Genomic DNA, 27,536 nt, shown 5'->3' on the forward strand with positions numbered 1-27,536 from the left:
ATGACAGATTCAAGTTTAACCCTTATCACACTGATGGCAGTGAGTGAGGATTTATTTGATCAAATTGAAAGAGGTAGATGCTCATTTATTTGCAAACAGTTATAGATTGACTGTATTTCCGATTAGTGTATCTAAAAATAATTTTTGTGATTGAAGGACTTGGACCCCTTAATCCAAGCTGGTTTGAGGAGTTGACTGCAAAAGCGTCCAGAGATGTAGCAGGTCCAGACATTGCAAAAGCTGAAGAGGAGGAGATGCACACTGTCAAAGCACCAGAGACATCAGCCCTGGGCAGTCAGCTGTTTTCGACACCCAAAATATTTAAGCAACGACATCTGCAGTCTCCTGATTCCATATCTAATGAAGATTCCCCTTATCAACGTAGTACAGTGAAAAATGTAAATCCTGTCATCTTTTACCATTCTCCCTCATGATGGCCCAGACCTGTTTGGCCTTCTTTTTAACATGAATTCCAAAATAAAAAGGAGTTTTAAAGGATGTCCTGTTAGCAGATTTCTGTATAGTGGCAGCTGATGAGTGTCTCACATTATTAAAGCTTCAAAAAAAGGACCCAAAAGTGTCATAAAAGTAGTACATGGAACTTGTACATCATATTTCAAGTCTTATGAAGGCATAACATAGAGTGAGAAACAACCTGCAATTGTGAGGAATAGTTTGCTCAAAAATGAAAATTATGTCATGATGTTTGGTCACAGTTGACGTGTAGCCAGATTTGATTTGGGCACTGTTTTCGGGAGTTGGTTGCTGATTTTATTGTATTCGTTTATTTGAGTGAGTAATGACATAATTTAGGTCAGGTCATCTCACAAAGGCTTCAGAAGACTCAGAAAATAGTGCATGGGTTGTGTCAAATACTTTTTACAGTTTTTGTTTTTTTAACCCATCAAGCTACTAATGGAGTGTCATCAGCTTGTCCCTGGACAGATTCAAGCCCTTGTCTGTTTGGCTCAGCCAAAGACAGGCAAGTGTGTTTGAACTGATCAAGTAACATATGAAACACTAACACAATGTTAATATTTGAGTCTCTCACTTCCTTTGTTGTCAAAGGTTTGATAGGTCCTGTGGACAACCTGGTGATTTATTTGGTAAGGATATTTTAGGATGTCTTTAATATGTTTTTTTTTTGTATTATTTGTTTATTAAGGTTTTTATGTTCTGCTGTTTTACTTTATTTTACTTCCAAATGTGACATTGCAGGCCTTCTGGACACACCAAAAGCATCTTTGGTAATATAGACCGTGCTTTTGAAGAACAATTAACCTGAATATTTTTGCAGAGCTTAATTTGAAATGCCATTTTGGACATTATACTAAATTTGAAGTTTTGCAGGCACATTCTGCAAAGCAAATATCTGAGAGCCTTGGGGCACAGATAAACCCAGACCTTTCCTGGAGCAGATCCTTTAACACACCATCATCTTTGACTCCCACTGTGATATCACGTATGTACTGTATGAATGTAGTTATGTCAAGCCTCTTTGAACTAAGATGAACTGAGTGCTCATATGATTTATATGCTATTCTTCCATCCCGTTAGCTAAAACAGAGGACCGTGCTCCATCAGCAAGTTGCCTCAAAGACAAAGAAGCAATTGTAAGTCCAAATCATGTTACTTACATAAGAGATTACTCTGCATGTTGTCTGCATGCGCGTTTGCATGCACGTTCTTACATCGGTTATGCCTAATAAACCAACAACGCGTGTGGTCTTGTAAACTAAATAAATGCTTTTCCTTTATCGGTGTAGGGTCATAAACGGTGTAAGAATAAACCGATTGACACAGGTAGATTTTTGCCCATTACTGCAATTTTGTGTGGCAAGTAAAGAGCTTAATTGGCATTCTTACCGGCTTATCCAACGTGCGCACTTGTTGAGCACATGCCTCTTCACGGTTTGACGTCAACAGCGGAGAATAATGCAATTATTTCAAATGTCATGTAAACGCAGATTTCTTGCTTTGTCAGCAAATTGGTATGCATGAAAACATGCTCTCTTACAGTACTCTCCCTCATGTTGTTCCAAACCCTTATGACTTTCTTCTGTGAAACCTAAAATGAGATAGTCACTGTTGACTTTCATTTAATCTTTTATCCACATAATGAAAGTGAATGTTGACTAAGACTAACATTTTATAAATTTTTTTGTGTGTTTAACAGAGACAATGCAGAAACAGTGCTACAATTTCAAGCAACCGATGTTCCACATACAGACTTCTAGCCAAAGGCTTATTTGCAGCCCCAGTCCCTGGTTAGGCTTTTTTAACAACAAAAAAACAATAATCACACAAAACTAAGCAAAAAGTAAAAAATATAACAATAATAAAAGAAAGCTGAGACTCTGCACGACCATCAGTGTTCACAAACATGCTTTAGTTTGAACCAATTTTTAAAATTTATTTGAAAATTTTTCAGCCCTTTTAGCATTTTCACTTCTGCTGGTAGGCTGTTCCAAAGCAGTGTACCTTGAACTAAAAATGTGGATTGTGCAAATGTAGCTCTCCTTCTCCTCGGTACTGTGCAATTCTGATAAGTTGTACCTCTTTTAGTGATCCCCTTACTATTCTGTTTTGATATTAATTAGCATATGATATGTGGAGCAAGATTATTTACACATTTAAAAACCATTTGAATGAGAAACAAATTTATAAAATGTTCAAAGCTAAGCAAACTATATTTTTGTAAAATATTACAATAATGCCATCTAATTGGTTTCTTGTCCAAAATGTTTAGTGTTTGTTTATATAGAGATCTAACAGGTTTGATGGTCAGTTGAGAAACCTGACTCCAGGCAGTAACACAATAAGATAAATGTGAGAAGACCATTGCATGCATGCATTTAACCTAGCTGCTTTTAGGGATATATACGGTCTAATCATATAAAAACAGTTAAGGTTTGTTCCGATCATTCTACACAGCCTCTAAAATAACACATAAATATTTAAAATAATTTAAATCTAAGCATGGAGTCTTTGCTAATACATAAATGACTGTGTTATCTGCATATAACTGACATTTAGTTTCCTTACAACAATTTGGTAAAACATTGACATAAAAGGAAAACAACATTTCACCTAAAATTGACCCTTGAAGGAGACCCATCTCAATGTTTCGATATTCTAAATATGATCTAAACCAATTTGTTGCCTGCTGGGAGAAACTAAACGGATTTAATTTATGCAGGAGTATTTCATGATTCACAGTATCAAATGCCTTTTTTTAGGTCTAAAAATACTGCACCTACCACATTACCAATTTCTAAAGCTCTCGTAATAAATTCTGTGAGAAAGCAATTTGCCATTTCTGTTGAATACTTAGGCCTAAAACCAAACTGTTTAGAGTGAAGTAGATAATTTTTTTCTAGATAGTTGATAAGTTGTTCAGCTACCAACTTTTCTAGAATATTTGAAATTATAGTATAAAAATTGGTCTATAATTCTGAACTTCATCAACTGATCCTGCTTTAAAAATTGGGGTTATAATAGATGTTTTCCAATTTGAAGGGAATTTACTTTCTCTAATAGATACATTTATCAAATTTACCAATGGCTGTAGCAAACAAGTACTGTATTTTATTTTACAAATGCAGTATCCATTCCAAATAAATCCTTAGCCCTTATGTTATTCAATTGATTAATGATTTGGAGTATTTTATCTTCATCAACCTCAGCGATATAAAAGGATGAGTGTGTCTTTTATTGCATATTGATGTAATTGTACAGGTTCAAAATATATAGCAAGTTCTTCCACAGACTGGATAAAATATCTATTAAATTCATTAGCAATTTCAGTGCTATCAGTACTAAGTCTGCCATTTATGTGTCTGCAACTAAGTCTGCCATTCTGCCTGACATCTATGTGCACCACAGACGTTTTTATTTTCTTTATTTTTTTGGATGAACTATGTCTTCAATCTGCTGAGTGTCTGTTTTACCAACATAGAATTAACTGATGGCTGATGGCTTGCTCTCAATCTCTCCTTGCTCACACTAGTTTGTGCGTAAACTGTTTCCAACCCTCTCAAATGGCTCTGAAAGTAATGTGATATGTGAGAGAACATCTGCAGTAAAACATGATGGTAAGTGTGCCACTGTATATTTGAAATAAAGTGATTTGATAGTTCATTTGAAATGCGTAAAATCATCTGCAACCCCTAACGTTTCTGTTCAGTGAGATCCACAAGTTCGTCTGTCCAGGCTGATTGCCTGGGAGGAAAGCCCATTTGCTCCTCAGATGCATCGCCTGATATGAATGGTCTGTGGAAGCAGACTGTACCGACCGCTATAGAAGACGTGGACATCCGCGGCACAATACAGAAGGTTTTTGATGGTGCTGAGGATGTGTTGTCCATTTTCTTCAGCAACAGCACGTCAGCTCTGCGAAGAGTCAAAGCCAAAGAAAGGAACAGAAGGAGAATAAATGATTCCTCAAAGGATGTAAAATCAACTGTTCCAACTTCAGAGCCGGATAAAGAGCCAGGAGAGATGTTAAATAGAGATAGAACTTACACATATGATTTAGAAGCAGAAAGTTCCCTCAAAAATAAACGCGTCATGCAGTGGTCACAACTCAGTTTGTTAGACTCCAGCCTGAATGAAGGTGTTTCTTCGGGCTTGCCTTTCATATGCCATCACAACACTGTTGCGTCCAGTGAAACTGATGGTGGCACTTTTCTTGACCAGCATATTCTTAAGAACTGCACCTCACAAAATATCCCAACTTTTTCTAATAGTGTTGAAAGCGTAAAGTCTTTTCCAAATGCCCATGCAGAAGGATCTCAGTGTCAGAAGTTTGGCAAATCGCCTGCTTTTACACTTGCTAGAAAACCCAGTAGGTTTGTGTATCAAGTACTGAGATCGGAGTTGTCAAAGACTGTAATAATAATTAATAACAAGCAGACACTGTCAGGTAAGAATTTTGCACTATTTCTTATTCCTACACACACACATATATATATATACACTCACCTAAAGGATTATTAGGAACACCATACTAATACTGTGTTTGACCCCCTTTCGCCTTCAGAACTGCCTTAATTCTACGTGGCATTGATTCAACAAGGTGCTGAAAGCATTCTTTAGAAATGTTGGCCCATATTGATAGGATAGCATCTTGCAGTTGATGGAGATTTGTGGGATGCACATCCAGGGCACGAAGCTCCCGTTCCACCACATCCCAAAGATGCTCTATTGGGTTGAGATCTGGTTACTGTGGGGGCCATTTTAGTACAGTGAACTCATTGTCATGTTCAAGAAACCAATTTGAAATGATTCGAGCTTTGTGACATGGTGCATTATCCTGCTGGAAGTAGCCATCAGAGGATGGGTACATGGTGGCCATAAAGGGATGGACATGTTCAGAAACAATGCTCAGGTAGGCCGTGGCATATAAACGATGCCCAATTGGCACTAAGGGGCCTAAAGTGTGCCAAGAAAACATCCCCCACACCATTACACCACCACCACCAGCCTGCACAGTGGTAACAAGGCATGATGGATCCATGTTCTCATTCTGTTTACACCAAATTCTGACTCATAAAAAACTGCAATTTCAAAAAGTTGATGAAAAACAGACTGTGTTAGACATTAACAGCAAGGACAAACCCACCCCAGTGGATTCCAGCCATGATGATTGAGAACTACCCTTTGACAGCTTCACAAAAGGCTGATGTTACAGAATTGTGCAATCTTTTGGAGGATGCTGATAGCCAGTACGAATTCACTCAGTTCAAAGCAAAAAAGCTTTGTTCAGACAACCACCAAACCTCTGAAAGGGAGTGGGATCCTGATCTCCTCAAAGGTATTGACTTTGATGATAGTTTTAACTCTGATGTTTTCAAAGGAAAGCTGCAGGTCAATACAGATGCTTCTTCGATAAGCAATTCTGTTCATAATAACAATGAACCTGAATGTTCTCCAATTCAATCTTCAAAGTTGTGCAATATATCAATGGAAAAAAAAAAGATGAAATGGTGCATTTGTTAACACCTAAAAACAATTTGGGTATGGAGCTAAAGAATTTGTGGATGGAATTGTCCACTTTCAGTGAAAAAAGTAATGGTTTTGGTTTTAAAACCACTAAAGGGAACTCTATAGTAATTTCAGAAAAGAGTTTAAACAAAGCAAGGCACTTTTTTGAAGAGGATGATATAGAAGCTAATAGACAAGACAACAAGGCAGATACAGAACTGCCAAAGCCAGAACAATCCAGAAAGCATTCTGAAATTGAGCCTTTAGCCAGTACTTCAGGCAGCATGGACAAGGAAAATAAACTGCACCTTTGTTTTAAACAAGATGTATATTTCAGTTGTGAAGATGTAAATGCAGCTTTTAGAGACTTTGAAATGAATAACCAAGTGACAGGAAATTGTTTGGACAGAAAAGCAGATATTGTCCATGTTAACTCAAACAGCCATTTTGGATTCAGTACAGCAAAGGGAGAGAAACTGAAAGTGTCTGAAAAGGCCCTTCTGCAAGCAAGAACACTTTTCAATGATGTTGACTGCTTAGAGGAGCCAGAAAGTCAAGAACTTAATTTCCACACTTCTGGAAATCATGACGACTCTGTTTCAGCATCTAGTCTTCAGAAAACAAAAGCTGTTTCATGGATTGAAACCTCTGCAGACAAAAGGCAGTTCGACTCGCCTGGAATACCCAGTGTTCCGGATGTTCCGTCCCACTACAGTAAAGAACAGAAATCTGGTGATGATGCTAAAGGAGTTTTGACTAACAGTTGCCCCTCAAAACTCTATCTGCCTCAGTCAGTGCATGGCCATGGCTTTCATACAGCCAGTGGGAGGGGAGTTTCCATTTCAGCCCAAGCACTTAAAAAGGCAAAGGCTGTATTCAAAGACTGTGATGAAAATATTGAGTGTTTGAAGTCAGCTAAGATTGGGGAAAGTGATACCAAAATGGATATTGAAAACATCAAAAAAACAAATGGATTTATGACTGCAAGTGGTGAAAATGTGAAATTTTCAGCAGAGGTGATCAAGAACGCAAAGGCTGTTTTCAAAGACATTGATCTAGTAATTGACATCTCATCACAAGCAAATGATGACAAAGTTTATGAAAGAAATTCTTACTGCATGAAAACATGTCAGGATAACCTGGTTAATGGCTATGAAAAACCTTCCTTGGAACAGAAAACCCCTCAGGAAGAAGAATGTGAGCAGAAAGTAAAAGCATGTAATAAAGGCTTTCAAAGTGAATTATCCTCTTTGCTTCCTCTTAATGGCAACTGTGGTTTTAGTACAATTGATTGTTTCCCAAATAACAATGGTTCTAGAAATACAAAGCCGATTGTGGGCATCCAAACAGATACCAGTTCCACAGGAAAACATTTTGGATTCTCTACAGCAGGTGGGAAAAGGGTTGCCATCTCTGCTATTGCTCTGCAAAGGGCAAAGAGCCTCTTTAAAGATTGTGAAGAGGACCATTTAGCATCTGATGACACCAAACTTAAACACCAAATTTGTAAAGATTTCAACACTCCCACTGGCACAAAAGTTATTGTCTCAGAAAAGGCACTGAATAATGTTAGAGCAGCATTTGCAGGTTTTAATGATGACAACTTCAGTCATGAGCCTAAAACTCATTCAAATTTACAAAGTGGACAACATAAAAGCACCAGTAGAAAACCTGACCTTGTGGAAGAGAAAGTCCCACCTGAAACTGAGAGTTCCTCAAGAAAACACAATGCATTCTCTACAGCTGGTGGGAAGACAGTGGCCATCACTGCTCTGCGAAGGGCAAAGAGTCTCTTTAAAAAATGTGAAGAGGAAAGTTTAGCTTCTGAGGATTTTCAGTACCAAAACTGTAAAGGTTTCAGCACCGTCAATGGCAAATATATTACTGTCTCAGAAAATGCACTGAATGAACCTGTGTTTGAAGGATGTGATGAGCCTAAAATTAGCTCAGATTTACTAAGTGGACGACATGAAAGCTCCTGTGGAAGAAGTGAACCTGTGTCTGAGAAGGTCCCATCAAAAACGTTGAGTTCCTTAGGTGAACACAAAGGTTTCTGCACAGCGGGTGGGACAAAAAGAATATGTCTCTGCTTCTGCACTACAGAGGGCAAAGAGTCTCTTTAAAGATTGTGAAGATGAGAGTTCTGAGGAACGTTTATCAAAGAAAGTCCCATCTGAAACTGGGATGTCTTGTGCAAGAATCGAGAACATTGGGGATGAAAACCTAAAATTAATACAACTTAATATGAAAAATTATGGTTTCAGCACAGCTAGTGGTAAAGGTGTTTCTATATCAAAGGTTGCCCTTGAGGAAGCTTCCAAATTATTCAAGAATTGTGATACTCAACAAGTCTCTGTCACTGATAACCAGCCACATCAAACTAATTCCTCAAAATGTCACCCTTCAACAGCATCACAATGTACCTACACAATTAGACTTGCTCTCTTTGGATTTTAGCAGTTGTACAGTCACCCAGCAGAAGTATTTTGAGCATGAGGCAATGGCTTGCACTAAAGCTTTAATAGCAGATGATGACTTGAATGAACCAGCTGGGTTGTATCAGAAGATACTTACTGCAAAAAAAATTCATCTGTTCATAATATATGTACACTGGGGTCTGTCGACCATAAAAGGAGGAAACGTCAGCTAGATGCTTATAGTATAACAGGTATGACCTAAAGATTTGAAGAAATATTGTGCTGTTTTTCATTGTGTGGGGAAGCTGTGTCAACAGACATTTTCGATGTGGCCCTCTAATTTTTTTATAATCTTTTCTGTTTAGATTCAGGTCAACCTCCTTTGAAACGGCAACTTCTCTCAGAGTTTGACCAGACTTCAGATGCTAAATCGTTGGGCCTCACCCCACAGAAAAGCTGCCCTAATGGTTAGAGCTCATAACCATTCTACTTCAGCTGTTTATTGGTTTTATTTTTCGATACTATAAATGTATCCTGAAATTCCTGTTTTAGGAACTATAGGAGACAGTCGCATCTTTAAATACAATGTCCATCTCCAGCCCAATGTCACCTGTCCAAATTGGTGGGTTGTATGGTGTTTCATTGTTTTACAGTTAACTGTTGATTATATCTCAAGAGGGTTTTATTTCTCCCTAATTCTCTTCTATCTGCAGGAACTCTATTGACCAGAAGTCAAACGACCTTGAACAACATAGGGCAGTCAGTCCCTAAAGGAGGGGTGTTTGTGACCCCTTTTAGAAAGACTTTGAAGACTGAGACATCAAAAGGTCGAGATGTCAATGAAAAGTCCACTGATTTTATTCCACCATTCAAAAAGGCAAACAAAGACAATACTGGTCATGGCAATAACCAGCTTAAACATTCATGTGTCTCTAAACCTCCATTTGGCCAGATTACAGCATTGGATAATATATTTATTACTTCAACATCAAATACCCACAGTGTTCCTTTGTATTGTGGTGAGAAAAGCCTACATGTGGGTTCTAAGCCTGAAACAGCCATTTCATTGGAAAACATACCTTTGAAAAACCTTCACTCTGAAGAGAGAGGTAGTTATTAACATTTGTCTTTTAATTTTCTTAGCTTTGTATATATTTTCTTATATTATTGTGTTTGCACCCAGTGGGGACTTTGGAAGCCATTGTCCACAAAAGATATAGAGTTAGAATTGTTCTGAATGATTCTAAGAATGCAGTGATTAAACCTACTTTTTTCTTTGGATGTTTATAGACACTGAGGCATGGCAGGAGTCCTTGCAACTTGCTTGGGATATGCAAGACATGAGGATCCAAAAGAAGAAAAGGCAGACTATTCGTCCTTTGCCTGGCAGCCTTTATCTTGCTAAGACCTCTGGTGACTCTAGAAAAGGTCTGAAAGATGCTGTGGGACACAAATGTCCTGGTCAATACACACTGGAGGAGGTACTTTTTTTTAAATTTGATTTATTTTACTTTTTTACTTCTTTGTAATTATCTTTTAAATATGCTATGGGTTCTATTCTTATTTTTTATTCCTTCTCCCTATTAGCTGTATCAGCATGGTGTACATTACAAAGTCTCTCAGATAACCAGTGAAAATGCTGAATCACACCGATTTGACTGTAATCAGTTTTTGAACCGCAAGGTCTTTATGGAGTCTGGTGCTGTCCAGGTGGCTGATGGAGGCTGGTTGGTTCCAGACTGTAAATGTACTGTGGGCAAAGAAGAGTTCTTCAGGTAAACATACTTTATGACATTGTAATGGTCATAAACATTTTTTTCTTTTATTTTTTGGCATCCATCTGCACTGTTTTAAAAATGCTGTATTATTATTATTATTTTTTATTTTAAATGTAAACATGCTAGATGGGTTCCTTTAAATGTTGTGCCAGGTCTCTCTGTTTTTTCAGTGTCACAGTCAGGAGCAGGGATTTTTTTAAATGACATTTCTTGCACAGATTTATAATATAGAGCTGGATTGCTCATGATGTCAAAACCGCGAAGCCACTGCACCGCCATATTGTTATGCCCAAACATTCCAGTATGCCTATTGACTTGGTAGGAAAACATTAGTCATTCAATCACAAATTTTATATCTGAAAACTGCCTGTACATCACTACAACACAAACGTCCCACACATGTAATTATTTATTAAAAGTCAGGAATTTTTCCTGTTTCTTGAAAGCCGTAGCGAGTTATGCATTTATTTATATCAAACAGTCTATCTCTAACTAACTTCAGTGGCAAACAGATCAGCTGAATGTAAACAAGTTCACTGAAACTGAGGTAATCTACAAACAGACATTATCAGACATATTTATTGCAAACATCCAAGTGTTTATTCAGTTACTTGTTTTATGTCTTCATCATCAAAAAGTGCCTTTTTCTCATGGTCACTTGAATAAGAGCTCTCTCTCCAACTATTTCACATGCAGCAGGCACTGAGATTGAGGGAGACAAGCAAAGCTGGTTAAAATTAAACTGATACACTATGTTATAATTCCAAATGAACACACATGTATCCATGTATAACCACAGAGATAATTTAATATGAAAGCAGACAAATCCCTGGCATTTTAGGTGATTTAAAAATTTAAAAAATTAAAATTTGAAGGACCCTCCGGGGGAAAGGACGTGTTGTCACCCCAAAACAAGCAAATATGACTGCTTTTCCTATTTGCATTAGAACATGTGGACAGTGCTTTGGTGATCATTGCGCTGCACTGATAGACTGCACACCAGGGCAGGTGAATGCTCTGATATCTCAATCTGCGTATAGCTTCTCCCTCTTAACAAATATTATCCATAACGAGCTAATTAAACATTAAACATGATTGTCACTAGAGGTTAAAATGCAACTGTCATATCCGCAGTTCAGAGACGGTGAAACAGTGTGTTTTCACCTGTCAGTCATTGATGCCCTATGACAGTTTGGGCATACCGAGATGGGCGCTCGAACACTTCCGCTGGCTTCACCTCCTGCTGGCAGTTTACCATTGCGTCATCACCTTGTCACCTTAAAGAAATACTATTTCTTTTGAAAAACATTTTGCAATAGTTCCTCTTTTTTGGTAGAGCATTGTGTGATACCCCTGGCGTTGATCCCAAACTGATCACCGATGCATGGGTGTTCAACCACTACCGATGGATTGTGTGGAAACGGGCCTCCATGGAAAGAGCCTTTCCAGATGTAATGGGTGGCCTGTGTTTGACTCCAGAGCAAGTACTTTTGCAGCTGAAATTCAGGTATTGAATCTACGTACAAAAAAATATTTTGAAAAGTTCTCTGAAATTTTTTAAACACATCTGTAACATTTTGGTACTTGCGATCAGATATGATGTGGAGGTGGACCACAGCAGGAGATCTGCTCTCAGGAAGATCTTTGAGAGGGATGACACTCCAGCTAAGACATTAGTGCTCTGTGTATGTGGTATTGCTTACACTAATCAAGCAAAAACTGAGGACACTGATGCAAAGGTGGCGTCCACTGTGGTCTGGCTCACAGATGGCTGGTATGCTGTCAAAGGCCTGTTGGACCATCCACTTTCTGCCATGCTGCACAAGGGCTGTCTCAGAATTGGTGATAAGGTCATGATCAATGGAGCAGAGTTGGTTGGTTCCCAAGAATCCTGCCCACCTCTGGAAGCTCCCGAATCTCTGATGCTAAAGGTGAAAGTTTTGTTTTGTTCTTGGGACAATCCCCTCTATGGGGAGAATCACTCTTGACCAAACATTAGTCAAATGTTTTGCCCAAGGCCACAATGGTGATAGCTCAAGGAATGACCCTTGGTTTAAAATCTGCAACCTTTTGGTTACTGGAAATGGTACACATCTTTAACCCCTTCATATAGTCATTTTGCAGACTTAATGTAGTGGTCAAAGCCACTTTAACCCCACAAGTGGTTTTTAAGCTAAATCACTACATAATACATAGAGATTATGCTTTCAATAGAGAGGATCCATTTGCCATAATCCTACCATCTGTCAGCCTCAGTTTGATTCCCATTTTTATTTTTAGATTTCAGCTAACAGTACAAGACGAGCTCGTTGGAAAACTAAGCTGGGGTACTGTCGTGACCCTCGACCTTTCAGGCTCCCACTCTCCTCAATGTATGCTGCTGGAGGTGTAGTGAGCTGTGTGGACATTTTGGTGTTGAGAAATTACCCCACTCAGGTCTGCAACATCTTTTAAGCCTTGAATATATTAGTACATTTCTGAATTGAGATAAAGCAATTGACATGTTTCTCGTTACTGGTTAAGAAATGAAGTGTTTTATACTTCAGTTAGCAAATGATTGCTTTTAATTTAACATTGTTTCCCTCTCGAGAGGTCTCTCCTATTGCGTAAGTAGCTTACGCTATGGGAAAACTCCGTTTCTCGAGAAATATTGAAGTCTTTATTTAAAACGCATTGCAGCTGCACAGCATACAGCAATGAGCGAGGCAGCTCGGTCATTGGCTGTGCTGCGGCAACTTGCTCGAACCAATGCCGGGGCGACTCTGAACGCGCGCTCAGAGCCCGCCAAGATGGGCGTGGCTAGGGCTATATATTAGACCTTCTCTTCACTGGATCCTCCGGATTGTTGGAGTCTTTTCGCCCGCCGTTGACAAGCCTACAGCAGAACTGCTAATAGGACGGCGGCGCCATCAGCCGCCTTCGAAGCCTTCTGCTACACCATCCGGCGCGCATCACTGATATCCTTTTTCACTTACAAGTGTCTCGTCTCGTTCGGCGCGTCAGGGGACGACGGTGCAAAGGATGACAGCCTTTCTATTGACGCTGCATCCGACGACTGGCCGGGCTCGGCCTTCGACCCCGCGCCGTCGACATTAGCGGACACGAGCACGGGCACCAGCATGGACTCTGAGATCGTCCGCATCCTGTCCAAAGCCGTGGAAGACCTCAGGCTCGACTGGTCTTCTCCGGAAGAACCCGCCCGCAGCCGGCTGGACGAGTGGTTCCTGCAGGGGCGCCGGCAGGCCCCTCGACAGAGACCCTCCCCTTTCTTTCCCGAAGTTCACGGCGAACTCACAAAGTCGTGGAAAGCCCCGCACTCTGCTCGCCTGAAGCCTTCTTTCTCTTCCTCGCTCTCCTCGGTGGACGGCGCGAGAGAAAGAGGCTACTGAGGGAACCCGCCCCTCGAGGAGGCTGTGGCCAACCATCTGTGCCCACCCTCCACCGCTGGATGGAAAGCCAAAGCTTCTCATCCCTCGAAGACCTGCCGATCTACCTCAGCTCTCGCCGGCAGCGCATAAGCCGCCGCCGCCAAGCTGCGTCAGCTTCATTCCATGGCTGTTCTACAAGTTTATCAGGCCAAACTTCTCCGCACCATGGACGAGTCGGGACCTGAACCTGAGGCTTTCAAGGACCTGCGCAGCGCCACTGACGTAGCCCTGCGAGCCACAAAGGCCACCGCCCAATCCATTGGCCGGGCCATGGCTAACCTGACTGTCCTTGAGCGCCATCTGTGGCTGACGCTAACAGAGATGAAGGCGCGGATAAGGCGCCATTTCTTGACGTGCCTATCGCTCCAAGCGGCCTGTTTGGACCGGCGGTAAAAGAGTTTGCTGAACGCTTCACTGAAGCTCGGAAGGATTCGCAGGCTATGCGTCACTTCCTGCCCAAGCGCTCCAGCTCGTCTCAGAGACCGCCTCAGCAGCAGCAGCGAGCCAGGGCGGCGCCTCCCGTCTCCCAGCCAAAGAGCAGACCTGAAACGGACGCTCGACGCCGCTCGCATTCCGCTAACCGAAGGAAGCCGCCTAAGCAACGGGGTCCTCGGCCCAAGATTGTGCTGAACCCGGAGCCTCGTAAGTCTTCCTAGCAATAGGAAGAAAAAGAGAGAGTGCGTGTCTCGCAAAAGCCGGACCACTCTCTCTAAAATGTGTGAAACATTACCCAGTCCCCTTACAGGCGGCTGGAAATGTCTGTACAGCATTCAATGGGCCAGTCACAGAACTCGCTCACCTGCAATCAAACGCCGTTTTAACGGCAACACACAGAAATCACAAAAAGAGTAATTTTCTGCCTGTGTCACTAAGGGGTCACCTGTCCACACTAAAGTGCGCATTCCCACGTATCAGTACTGTCCATACTTCCCCAGCTCCAGCTGGACGCACCATATATGTAGATCGTGTGCCTATTGTCATGTATGCACCACTACACACAAGCACTGTTCCCACAGTTATAAACACTTCCCCAGCAAAAGCGGGAAATACTATAAAGGTAGCGCGTGTGCCTGCTGTCCTGCATGCACCCCTACACACAAACACTGTATGCATAGCCAAAAACCCCCCGCCGCGAGCGGGAGGCTTTATGAAAGTGGCGCGCGTGCCTACTACGGTATATGCACCCCCACCCATAAGCACTGCCCATACAGTTTCAAACAGTTCTCTGTCTCATGCCGCAAGCATCACAGATGCGACGCGTGAGCCAAGAAACTCCCCGCTAAGAGCGGGAAGCTTTATGAAAGTGGCGTGCGTGCCTATTACAATGTATGCACCCCCACCCGTAAACACTGTCGATACAGTTTCAAACATTTCTCTGTCTCATGCTGCAAGCATCACGGATGCGACGCGCGCGAGCCAAGAAACTCCCCCGCTAAGAGCGGGAAGCTTTATGACAGTGGCGCGCTTGCCTATTACGATGTATGCACCCCCACCCGAAAACACTGTCCATACAGTTTCAAACATTTCTCCAGCTCATGCTGCAAGCATTTCGGAGATAGCGCGCGTGCCTGTAATCTCACACGCACCCCTGCACTCGGCACTCAACAAGGCTGCTCAGCCCGCGCCTCTGACAGCTGTAAGCTCAGTGTTAGCACAAGGCAATTTGCCAGTGGGGCCCATACGTCACTGCGACACGCCCCCAGCCAGCATTCAGCCCATATCTGTGCGAGCAAAAGCCTGGGAAAAAATCCCCGACATGCCGAAATGGGTTTTGAACATAATAAAACACGGTTACTCGCTTCAATTCGCTCGCAGACCACCCCGCTTTTCAGCGGTGGTCGAGACGAAAGTGAGGAGAGATGTGTCACATGTTCTACGCACCGAGGTGCTCAAACTAATAGAGAAGGGCGCTATAGAAACTGTTCCTCCCTCTATGAGCGAGGCAGGTTTTTACAGCCGCTATTTTCTCGTCCGAAAAAGGACGGTGGCCTCCGCCTCATCTTAGATCTCAGACATCTGAACAAAGCTTTAATGATTCGCTCATTCAGAATGTTAATGACCAAACATATCCTCGCGCAAGTTCGCCCGGGATTGGTTTCTATCAGTGGATTTGAAAGACGCTTACTTTCACATTCGATAGCGCCTCATCACAGGCCTTTTCTGAGATTCGCTCGAGGGACAGTCATACCAGTACACAGTACTACCATTCGGCCTATCATTGGCCCCCGTACATTCACGAAATGTATGGACGCAGCACTTTCCCCTGAGACAGCGGGAGTGCGAATACTGAATTACCTCGACGATTGGCTAATCATAGCACAATCAGAGAGTCAGTTAACGACGCACAGATCTTGGATTATCAGCCATCTAGAATGCCTGGGTCTGAGAATCAATTTTGCAAAGAGCGTGCTATCCCCAGCCAGAATATCTCCTTTCTGGGAATAGTGCTAGACTCAGTGCAGATGACGGCGCCTCTCATCAGAGCGCGCTCTCTATTCGACGCCTTGCAACATCATTCAGACCGGGCGCGCGCGCCCCCGTCAAACGATTTCAAAGAATGCTCGGTCTCATGGCCTCGGCATCAGCTGTACTCCAGCTAGGATTGTTGCACATGTGTCCTCTCCAACGCTGGCTCAAGAGCCGTGTCCCCACTCACGCGTGGCGCTCGGGCCACTTTTTAATCAGAGCAAATTACGGCTGTATAAAAGCCCTGGAAAGCCGTCGAACCGGCGTGAGTCTGGGCGTGAACACACGGAGAAAAATAATCACGACAGATGCCTCCAAAATAGGATGGGGGGCCCTTTACGAGGGCAGGCCTGTCTCCGGCTTTTGGTCAAACCCGGAAAAGCGCCTACATATAAACTGTCTGGAAATGAAAGCGGTCGCCTTGGCTCTCAGAGCCCTGCTTCCGTACCTGAAAAGCGAACACGTCCTGGTCCGAACGGACAACATGACGGTAGTATCGTATATAAATCGCCAGGGTGGTTTCAGGTCGAGCTCCCTGCACTCTATGGCCAGGAGCTCATCTCATGGTCACAGCACCACTTGCGCCGCTGAGAGCAGCACATGTGCCAGGCGCCCTGAACCAGGGAGCGGACATGCTGTCCAGAGACAAGGTTCTCCCAGGAGAATGGTCTCTCCACCCCTGACGGTTCAGTGGTTATGGCAAACCTTTGGCAAGGCGGAGGTCGACCTCTTCGCCTCCAGGGAAAATGCGACTGCCCCTTTTCTTCTCAAAGAGCACGGACGCGCTCACCGAAGTCTGGCCGAGCCGCCCTTGTATGCTTTTCCCCGATCGCGATGCTACCTCAGGTCATCAGTCGGATCAGGGAAGTGAAATGTGCAGTGCTCCTGGTAGCCCCTCTCTGGAAAAACCAGACGTGGTTTCCAGAACTGATGCAGATGATGCAATCTGCCCCATGGCTGATTCCGCTGAGGCTAGACCTCCTCAGGCAGGCCAACGGGATGATTCTTCATCCCCGCCCCGATCTGTGGGCCCTTCATGCATGGCCCCTCAACGGGTTCCCGAGAACCTCCCCAGTGGAGTTTTGAGAACCATCACGGAGGCGCGAGTGCCCTCTACGAGACGCTTATATGCCCAAAAGTGGAAAGTGTTCAGTGACTGGTGTGATACCAAGAGCTTGAACCCCAAATGGTGCGAGATACCAAGTGTACTCGCCTTTTTGCAAGAGCTGCTGGAGGCGGGCCGCACACCCTCCACGCTCAAAGTCTATGTGGCTGCCATAGCGCGTCACACAATCCTGATAAAGGATGTTCATTAGGGAAAACGACCTAATCATTCGTTTCCTAAGAGGCTTAGGAGGATGAACCCCCTCGCCCCCTCGGTGCCGATCTGGGACCTGGCCACGGTCCTGGACGCACTCAAGAGTGCCCCGCTCGAACCTCTCCGAACCGTGCACCTTAAACAGCTCTCGCTCAAAACTGCGCTCTTGCTGGCGCCGCCTCAGTCAAGAGAGTGGGCGTACCTGCACGCGCTGTCATCAAGCGCTGCTTGCCTGGAATTTGGACCTAACGACTGCAGAGTTGTCCTTAGGCCAATGCACGGGTATATTCCTAAAGTGCTCTTCACACCCTTCAGAGTACAGGTGATATCTCCGGCAGCGCTATCGTCCCCAGCGGACAAAAGCGACGCTAATTTACTCTGCCCGGTCAGGGCGCTCAGAGTATATTTGGAACGTTCTGCCCCGTTCAGACAGACGGAACAATTATTCGTATGCTTTGGCGGCCGCACTAAAGGTCTCGCATTTTCAAAGCAAAGAATATCGCGCTGGATAGTGGATGCTATAGCGCTGGCTTATGAAGCCAAGGGCCTTCAATGCCCCTTAGGCGTCAGAGCTCACTCTACGAGGAGCATGGCCTCCTCGTGGGCGTGGTCGAGTGGGATACCCATTGAAGATTTTTGTGCGGCGGCAGGCTGGGCCTCGCCTTCGACATTTATCAGGTTTTATAACCTACAGGTCCCCTCATTGCATTCCAACGTTCTATCAGCCTAACTGTAGAATGGACTGGAGTACGTATATGCTGAGCATTATCTCCTCCCTTATAGGTCCGTCTCTGACTGACTTAGAGGATTTTTTATGCATATCAATACATAGAAAAATCAGTACATAAGTTATGTGCTTGTGTTTTTACAATGAGCGCCCCACCATGGACCTCCTTGGGGCAAAGGCGTTCTGTATTTTCCCATTATATAGCTCGCCTTTGGCCGGCTTGTTGGATAATCACTTTGCTTTAAGGCTCAGGCATCCGCCTCTGGCTTTATAGAGCGAAGTCAGCACGCACAGCGTTTTGCATGGTGTTCCCATAGCGTAAGCTACATACGCAATAGGAGAGACCTCTCGAGAGGGAACGTAACCTCGGTTCCCTGAGAGGAGGGAACGAGTATTGCGTAAGCTGCCGTGCTTGTGCTTAGTCAGTTCGCTTCAGTCGATTGAACCTAAAGAACTCTCATGACGGGGCGCCTAATATATAGCCCTAGCCACGCCCATCTTGGCGGGCTCTGAGCGCGTGAGCGCGAAGTGCGCGCCCATTGGTCGCGCGTTCAGAGTCGCCCCGTCATTGGTTCGAGCAAGTTGCCGCAGCACAGCCAATGACCGAGCTGCCTCGCTCATTGCTGTATGCTGTGCAGCTGCAATGCGTTTTACATAAAGACTTCAATATTTCTCGAGAAACGGCGTTTTCCCATAGCGTAAGCTACTTACGCAATACTCGTTCCCTCCTCTCAGGGAACCGAGGTTACGTTAGTAACCGATTCGTTATGCAGATGTCTTGCTTTGTTAGAAAGCCGCTTTTTGATTAAAGTAGAATTGTGCACATACAACTAAAGCTACTGACCTTTAAAAGCTGAGTTCATAATTGGGTGCCAGACTAACCTTAGACTAACATTCTCATCAAACAGTGGATGGAGAAGAAGCCTAACGGCATCTTTATATTTCGCAATGATCGTGCAGAAGATCGAGAGGCCAGAAAACACAGCAACTCAAAGCACAAAACCATAGAGCTACTTATTGCCAATATGCAGGCCCAGATTGAAAAAGAAATGGAAGGTAGGATTTCATAAATTTTCTTCATATTATTATTATTTTGTTAAAACTGGATCAGAGACTTGGCTGTCCGGCATCTTGATGAGTATTCCTCCTCCTTATACAAGGTAAAAGAAAAAGCAAAGGCAGAAGGAGGACATTTAATCGACATGAGATTGAAGCTCTGCACGACGGGGAAGAGCTGTATGAAGCAATGGAGTGTGACCCAGCTGTTGAGGTGGAGCTTTTAGTATTTGTTACATTTTAATACGATTTAAGACATAACCATGTAAAAGGGCAATTCAATGGTTTGACTCTGACTGAATAACTTGGCTCGGCACAATATCACAGTATGTACCAAGTTGTTCCTGTGATTAGCTCCCATTAATAATACATGATTTTTCCACATCTGCACTGTGTGAGTAGACCCACTTAAGTGAGAGGCAGATGGAAGCAGTGAGCAAGTACAGGCAGAGTCTAGGGGAGAAGAGGCAGGCAGAACAGCAGGAGCGTGTGCGGACGGCCATGACAGAGGCACAGGAAACTGAAGAGGGGTGCCCCGATCGAGACGTCACTCCTGTTTGGAAGCTCATCATTACAGATGCCAATGATCTGCAGAGCAACTGTAGTGAGCTGACTGGATATCATCTATGAATTGTGGTTAGATGTTGAAAAAACATATTTAACCATCTCTGGTTGTTTCATTTCCTAGTTTACACTCTGAATATCTGGCGGCTTACTAAGAGAGGGCCCCAGGTACAGGGCGTATAATCTCTCCACATCAGAGGGCAAGAAACACTCAGGCATTGCTCACATTCAGCTCACTGCCACTAAGAAAACACTCTTCCAGGATATGGAGGTAAATGTTAGTGTTTTGAAACTTTGTGTTCACTTTTAAATGTTATCAAATAACTTATTCACTTTTTTTGTTCACCCTGAGGTCCACGTATGATGTTTGTGGCATAGTTCTGATTTTCCCTTATCTCACATTGTTAGGTCTTCTGGTGTTAAGAATAATAGATATATATCCCACTCTCTTATCCATTACCTCACTGGGACTGGGTGAGCCAAGCTTTTGTACACCAAACACATGTAGATGTCGTTGAGGTGTAAATGTGGGTGGTCTCTTTTTGGATTTCTGACAACAGAAATCTGATAATCTCAGAACAAGCCATATTTGAAGCATAGTTTAATTTAGATGATCTTTTTGGACTGGGGAAAGTTTTGAGCAAGTTACAGTATGTTTCTTAGCATGCCTACATCAAACTCTTATTTCAAATGATCAATAGATATTAGATTTTTTCATATGACCCTTTAATTTAATCCTCCTCAAGTGGATTACTGTTACTTTTTTCCTTCCAAACATATGAAGTCATACATAAAACATGTGATTGGTCCAGGTGTCTCCAGAATGGTTAAGTCTGCATTTCCATCCAAGAGAATGTGTCAACTTCAGAGAACTTCAAAATCCTCAGTTCAGATCGCCATGTGGAGAAGTGGATATTGTGGGATATATTGTCTCCATAGTGGACAGACAAGGTTGATTTAATTTGTCATGTGTAAAAGCTATTTCAACGAAATGTACCATTTTGTGTCATTAATACCTTACCTGAATGTTGTAAACTATTTATGACTGCTTCAATGTCTTCTCAGGCAGCTCTACAGTACTGTACCTTGTGGATGAGAAGTTTGACCTGGTCTCTGTGAGAACCTCCATTTAATTTAGAGCAGTTAGCAGTAGAAGAGCTGGTAAAACCTAGAGCACTGGTTGCTCTGAGTAACCTTCAGTTGAGACCGTTCTCTGGGCTTGTGCCAAGTCTTTATGCAGGAGAACAAGCACTCTTCTCCATAAACTCGAAGGAATCCTATCTGCAAGAAGCTATTGCCTGTTTGAAGACTTTTGTTCTTGTAAGGAATTAGCTGTAACTTCTAAACTTGTTCTTACATACACATTAGAGTAAGTGATTTCTGATGTCTTTTGGTGTTGTTTTGGCCATAGACCTGTGAGCAGTTTTTCAGCATGGCAGAGGAGAAGGTCTCAGATCTGGTTCCTTCAGGTGACTTAGGCCCTTTTCTGTCTCCAAGAACTCCTGGTGTGCAGTCCACTCTCAAAATTAACGGCAGGGTTAATGTGAGTTTTTTCTTTTTATGTGGTTTTAATTATGGTTTTATTTTATTGCTCATACTTAAGGTTAGGGATTTGAGAAAACTATTAAGTATTGATTTTCGGCATATACCTGCAATTGTTTTTGTTTTTTATCCCCCATTCTCCCAATTTGGAATGCCCAATACCCATTACTTAAGTAGGTCCTCATGGTGTCACAGTTACTCACTTCAATCCGGGAGACAGTCAGTCCGTGCATTTTATCACATGGCTCGTTGTGCATGACACTGCAGAGACTCCGCATGTGGTGGCTCATGCTTCTCTCCGCGATCCACGCACAGTTTACCACACGCCCCATTGAGAGCGAGAACCACTAATCACGACCACGAGGAGGTTACCCCATGTGACTCTACCCTCCCTAGCAACTGGGCCAATTTGGTTGCTTAGGAGACATGGCTGGAGTCACTCAGCACACACTGGATTTGAACTCGCAACTCCAGGGGTGGTAGTAAGCGTCAATGCTCACTGAGCTACCCAGGCCCCACGTACCTGCATTTGTAAACACAATTGTGTATGTTCACTACAATATTGATGTGTCATGCACTGTGTTCAAATTTCCAGGTAACCCCTCAGCAGAAAGGCAGCGTTTTCTCGGCATTCACTCCAGTGAATAAAAGGCCACCTGTATCTGCAAGCAACAGTGAAGGCAAAGACCCCCAAAGCTTGAAAAGAAAACGAGGTCTGGTATACCTGTCACATATCCCCTCTCCACCACCACTCACTCCTATGAAAACTAAAGTGTCTCCCTGTATTAACAAGACCCCCAAACCTCCACAGCAAGAACCTGAGTCACCTCGAGTCTCACATCCCCCACCAAGAGAGGAAGAGTTGGTCCTTGATGAAGAGCTGGTGATGATAGATACCCAGGTGTTACTGAATGGCCTAATGGAAGGCTGAGTAGTGAAACACTAATATGTGAGCAAAGAGAAGAGGATGAATAGCAGCGTTAAAGGTACTGAGAACTATAAATGCAGAATGGTTCATGAAAATGGCGTTCATACTGTGTTTACAAGGAATGCAAATGTCACTACTTTGTGCTTGCCCAGTGGTTGCCTTTATTATGGATCTATGATGCCAAATACTATGAAAATGGTGTACTTTTATCAACTGTGGCAATTCTTTTAAATGTAAACTTGTACTTATTTGTATTACAGTAGTTTTGTAAAGTGAGGACTGTTCTGGGAAGAAATGAATGTAAAATATATATATATATATATATATATATATATATATATATATATATATATATATATATATATTAATTTCTAATACTTTGGAAAGGCTTGGACCTACCTTTTTTGTTTGGCAGATGATAAAACAGCTAAAATCTCATACACTTGAATTGAAAGAGGGAAACAAACCACATCCAGGGCCAGTAGAAAATGTAAACATCTACTTTAAAATGGACAATGCAATTTGTTGTTGCAAGAAGTTTTTCTATTATATAATGGCCCAGGTGTTTTTAACAACAAACCTTTTTATGTTCTTAGTTGATTTTGAGTTATTGAGTGTCTTAACACAAAGCATTGGTTCTTCATAGAATAAAAGTGCCACTCTCTATGTGAACAGCAGATGGCGCCTTAACACTTGCATAACAAACTTGATTTAGTAGTAAAATCTGCTCAACTCTGTAGGAAGATTGTGAAACTGTTTGTCGTGTTCATATTAAATAATTTAAACTGGAAGAAGTAACATGAATACATTTCAAAATATCCATGTAAAATTGGCAGAAAAGAAAGCAGTGAATATGACAAGCCCAGGTCTGACATACTTTTCTTGATATTGCTGGCAAACACAGCTAGGTTTGTTTAACTGACTGCAGAGGCAGGCAAAATAATTTCTCCCATACAGAATTATGTCATAATGATAATCTTTGCACAAAATATCCGAAGCATTTACTCAAGAGAAAATAGTAAATGTGATGTGGGCACACTGACTTATTCCTCAAATGAGTTTTAAGGATTTTTTTACATTTAGAAACAACCCCATAATCTACCCACTCTTCAGTGAATACATCACATAACCACAGACATGCCAGATTTGCAGTCCACAGTTGCAGTAGCTGCCATCAGTGGCTTTCCTCTGCAGTTTTCAGTTTTACATCCATCATCTCATTATTGGAAACATGCTGACTCAGCAGAGATCCAGCTCTATTTTGAGCAGTTTGGCCCACAATGATAAAGATTGGCGACGTGGTATCTCTCAGTGGTTGACAGAGAATAGAATTATCAAGGCCAAAAATGTTTCCATGGTCCCAGATCTGAAAATACTTGTGGTAGGAGGAAGTCTGAAGTTGTCTAGTAGTAAGCGATCCTTTCAGGCTCACTGAACATAATTCTTGCATTTAAATTGGAAAGATATGTGTTTTGTGCTCTTTGCATGCTCTTTGTCATGATGCATTTGGCAAATGTTTTAATTTTGAAAAGTCTGTAAAATGAAATTATATCATAATAAACTTTATTTGATAATATTATTATATTATAATACACACCATAATATGATAATAATAGAATGTAATAACATATATCAATGATCCCTTTAATACAACTTTTTTTTACACATGGTGGTTTTTGGCTTTCATCCCCAATCCATATCTAGGGACCAGAATATCATAGAAGCAACCACAAAGCAGTACACCAACAACCACTGTGAAGACCTTAGCAACCGCTTAGCAATGCCCTAGCAACCACCCAAAACACCCTAGTATTGTGATTGCAGAGGCAAGCACCTTACACATTTTCTTTAGACCACACAAAAATCTTGTAACTTTTATAACTTTGCTGAACCAGCCAGTGCTTAAAGGAATATTCCGGGTTCAATACAAGTTAAACTTAATCAACAGCATTTGTGGCGTAATGTTGATTACCACAAGAATTATTTTGACTTGCCCCTACTTTAAAAAAAATTAAATAATAATTACAAAACTGGGTTCCGGTGACCTCCAGGGGGCTGCAAGGAGGTGCTAGGTGGTACATGGGAAAAAAATACTTAACAAAAAAAGCATTTACTAAATTTGACATCATTACTGTTCATTCTGTTTTCTAATGGCTACAAATAGATTTTAAATAAAGTGAAGATTTTTTTCTTCAGGTTTGTACAAATAACAGTATTCTCACAGTGGGTAAAAAAAAAAGATATGTGGTAAAATATTTTCCAGAATTATTATTATTATTTTTGCCTAAGTACATTGACAAAATGAAATACAATTATTTAATTTTGCATACAACTTACTGTAAAACATTTTCCAGATAATAAAAAAGAAAAGAAATGTGAAGCTAATAATATTCCAAAAGCAAAATATTAATTCTTCTTTTATAATTCAATTCATTTAAATTGTTTTTACAGTCGCTGTAAGGTTTACGTTACAACCCAGCTGTTTGTAACACCCAGAATCAAACCAAATCAAATGTAGCGCTATCACAGCCCCATGATCAAAAGGAGTTAATTTGTACTCTCATCAAGAGAAGATAATGAACGGTTTAATAAGCTCTCTTACAACATAAAAACTAAGACCCTCTTCATCTTCCCTGAGCTGCTCTAATCCACCCTCTTAGCTTGTCTCTGGCAGCATTATCCCTTGACTGTTCTGAATGGGACCTGAAAGGAGGTGAAGGAAAACCTAAAGGGGGACATTCGATAGTCCCATATCCTCTCTCCAACCCCACCACATTGAATTAATTAAAGAGTCCCACTTTAATAGCTGGCGCATTGGCGAGCCTGATCCCAGAGCTGTGATTTAGACTATAGTCTTCTCTAAAAACTTCTGATTCAGGAATTGTAGTCCCATTGGGTGGTGGACTTTTAACATCAGAATGTTATAAAAACACAGGACTGCGTAAGTCACCCGAAGAACACGGAGTGGCATTAAAATGTATTTCTTAACAGAGTAATGGCATATTGCAGTCTCTAGAGTTAGGAGCACTTAGCATTGTACTCATAAAATGCAGTATAGTTTAAGAAATGTAGTGGGGTTCAAAAGTCTGAGTCTTCACAAAAATCTGGGATTCATAAACCTGGTAATATAGGTTAAGGATTTTGATAAATGTAAAAAAAAAAAAAAAAAACCTTTGTTTAAATAAGTACAAAAAATTAAATATTTAAGATTCTGCACCATTTTAGGTCACTAATCAAATAAGCAATTTTGCAACATTGACCACGTTAACCCCTTTGGACACATGGTCGGATTTCCTTGCTTCCACTGAAGCACTCTGTTTGTTCTTTGGGTCATTCTCAAATCATGCTGGGATAAAATGGCTCTTCAGGTTTTGCCCAAACCTGTGGAGTGAGTCCATGACAACTCGAGTGCATGCCGTCATTAAAAACAAAAAGGAAACAGCAGATACAACGAAATTCTCAAACTTCTGTGCATTTTTCAACCCAATCTCATGAAAGTCGTACATAATTTACCAAGTTGGCTATTTCGAATGGTCTCGCATGATGTTGTTCGCATAAATTGTACAATTTCATTGCGTGCAAATTGCCAGATGTCTCAAGCGCAAGTTCCGCGCACGAGGCATTATGGACATACTTATTAATATTATGCCCTAACCCAAACCTCTTATCTAAACCTAACCAGTCAGTAGAGTGTGTAAACATGATAGGAAGCTGTTGTGTGTGACAGAAGCAAGTAATTGTCATGTATTAGATGGAAACGATGTCCAGCAACGTCATTGACTGTAGTGAAAGTCATAGGAATTCAAACGAGTGCAATTGCACGTTATCATACAAAATAGCTAAATTTAGAAAAGTCGTACGAATCCTGACGATTTTGTCTTGAGAGATTTTTGGCATTTTTGCAATTACATCTTTCACTCATTGTTATGCTTTAAATACAATTTGCATTGAAAAAAAAATGCAAATGAGAAGGATTTTTACAATTGGACAAATTTGAACCATGCTAGTTGTTGTTTAAACAGTTGTACATTTATCCAGAATCATCCGAACTTAATTATTGTTTATGAAGTGCTGTGATTTCCGTTGATCAAGCATGTCCTGTTCTTTACCTTTCAAGGCTGTTTGCACTTTCAATGCCAAGTCATGCTTTCACTCCTCTTTTTATTTAATTTCCATCTCTTCCTCTGTAACCCTCCACTGCACTTCTCCTTCCCCTCTTCCAGCAGATTTGCAGTGGAAATGAGCTTCACAGGCTGTTGACCTTGTAGACCCTTCACCTGAGGTCTGGTCCAGCAGAGCCTGCAGGGTGACCTTTGGCTTCACCCCGTTGTAAATCTTTTTATGCGCACTCTTTTTTTTTTTCCAACTTTAATTTTATGAACATTCACAGGGAGAGGCGGATATACAAGTTAGTTTAGGATTACGAGTTAGGGATTTTGTGGCTGGTTTGGTTTAACTCTCCCGGTTTATTTTTCTATTCCAAACAGGAGTCCCATTTGATTCACTTATGAGGAAGTGGGCTATCGATGGGCCATGCGGTCAGTGATGAAAATATGGTCTCATGATTTAAAGATGCTGGAAGTCATAAAACATATAAATAAAACCAAGCAGTTAAATGAGCTGTCTCATTGCTTGGGCATCATTCGCTTACAGCAGATTGTCCTTGTGAATAAATACCACTTTCATGGAACCCATCACATTTTGTTATATTACAGCCTTATTCCAAAATGGATTAAATTCATTATTTTCCTCAAAATTCAACAAAAATACCCCATAATTATTTGAAATCTTTGCAAATTTATAAAGAAAATAAATAAAACAAAATCACATGTACATAAGTATTCAAAGCCTTTGCTAAATACTTTATTGAAGCACCTTTTGCACCAATTACAGCCTCAAGTCTTTTTGTGTATGATGCTACAAGCTTGGCACACCTATTTTTGATCAGTTTCTCCCATTCTTCTTTGCAGGACCTCTCAAGCTCCATCAGGTTGTATGGGGAACATCAGTGCACAGCCATTTTCAGATCTCTCCAGAAATGTTCAATTGGGTTCAAGTCAGGGCTCTGGCTGGGCCACTCAAGGACATTCACACAGAATTTTGTTTCTCATGGTCTGAGAGTTCTTCAGGTGCCTTTTGGCAAACTCATGGCGGGCTGTCATGTGCCCTTTACTGAGGAGTGGCTTCCATCTGGCCACTCTACTATACAGGCCTGATTGGTAGAGTGCTGCAGAGATGGTTGTTCTGCTGGAAGGTTCTCCTCTCTCCGCAGAGGAATGCTTGACCTCTGTCAGAGTGACCATCGGGTTCTTGATCACCTCCCTGAC

At 41.9% G+C, this 27,536-nt stretch overlaps 1 protein-coding gene across 1 annotated transcript; it reads left to right on the forward strand.

The window, feature by feature from the left end:
• LOC127631696 (breast cancer type 2 susceptibility protein homolog) lies at positions 1–27,260 on the forward strand. Its single transcript, XM_052109953.1, is given in 36 exon segments — positions 1–73; positions 157–381; positions 910–988; positions 1,069–1,106; positions 1,219–1,247; positions 1,351–1,462; positions 1,558–1,613; positions 4,010–4,094; positions 4,187–4,924; positions 5,554–5,647; positions 5,649–5,901; positions 6,033–8,051; positions 8,053–8,397; positions 8,399–8,540; positions 8,543–8,653; positions 8,768–8,869; positions 8,955–9,024; positions 9,116–9,161; positions 9,214–9,511; positions 9,693–9,883; positions 9,990–10,177; positions 11,517–11,687; positions 11,775–12,111; positions 12,461–12,616; positions 19,028–19,175; positions 19,280–19,389; positions 19,578–19,779; positions 19,864–19,882; positions 19,884–20,010; positions 20,552–20,690; positions 20,805–20,866; positions 20,868–21,059; positions 21,151–21,276; positions 21,877–21,994; positions 22,093–22,267; positions 27,180–27,260. Coding segments are annotated over 35 exon segments (7,212 nt in total). The 3' UTR covers positions 22,104–22,267; positions 27,180–27,260.
• Positions 27,261–27,536: the final 276 nt, after the last annotated feature.

Source organism: Xyrauchen texanus, chromosome 38, assembly GCF_025860055.1.
Source record: "Xyrauchen texanus isolate HMW12.3.18 chromosome 38, RBS_HiC_50CHRs, whole genome shotgun sequence".
NCBI lineage: Eukaryota > Metazoa > Chordata > Actinopteri > Cypriniformes > Catostomidae > Xyrauchen > Xyrauchen texanus.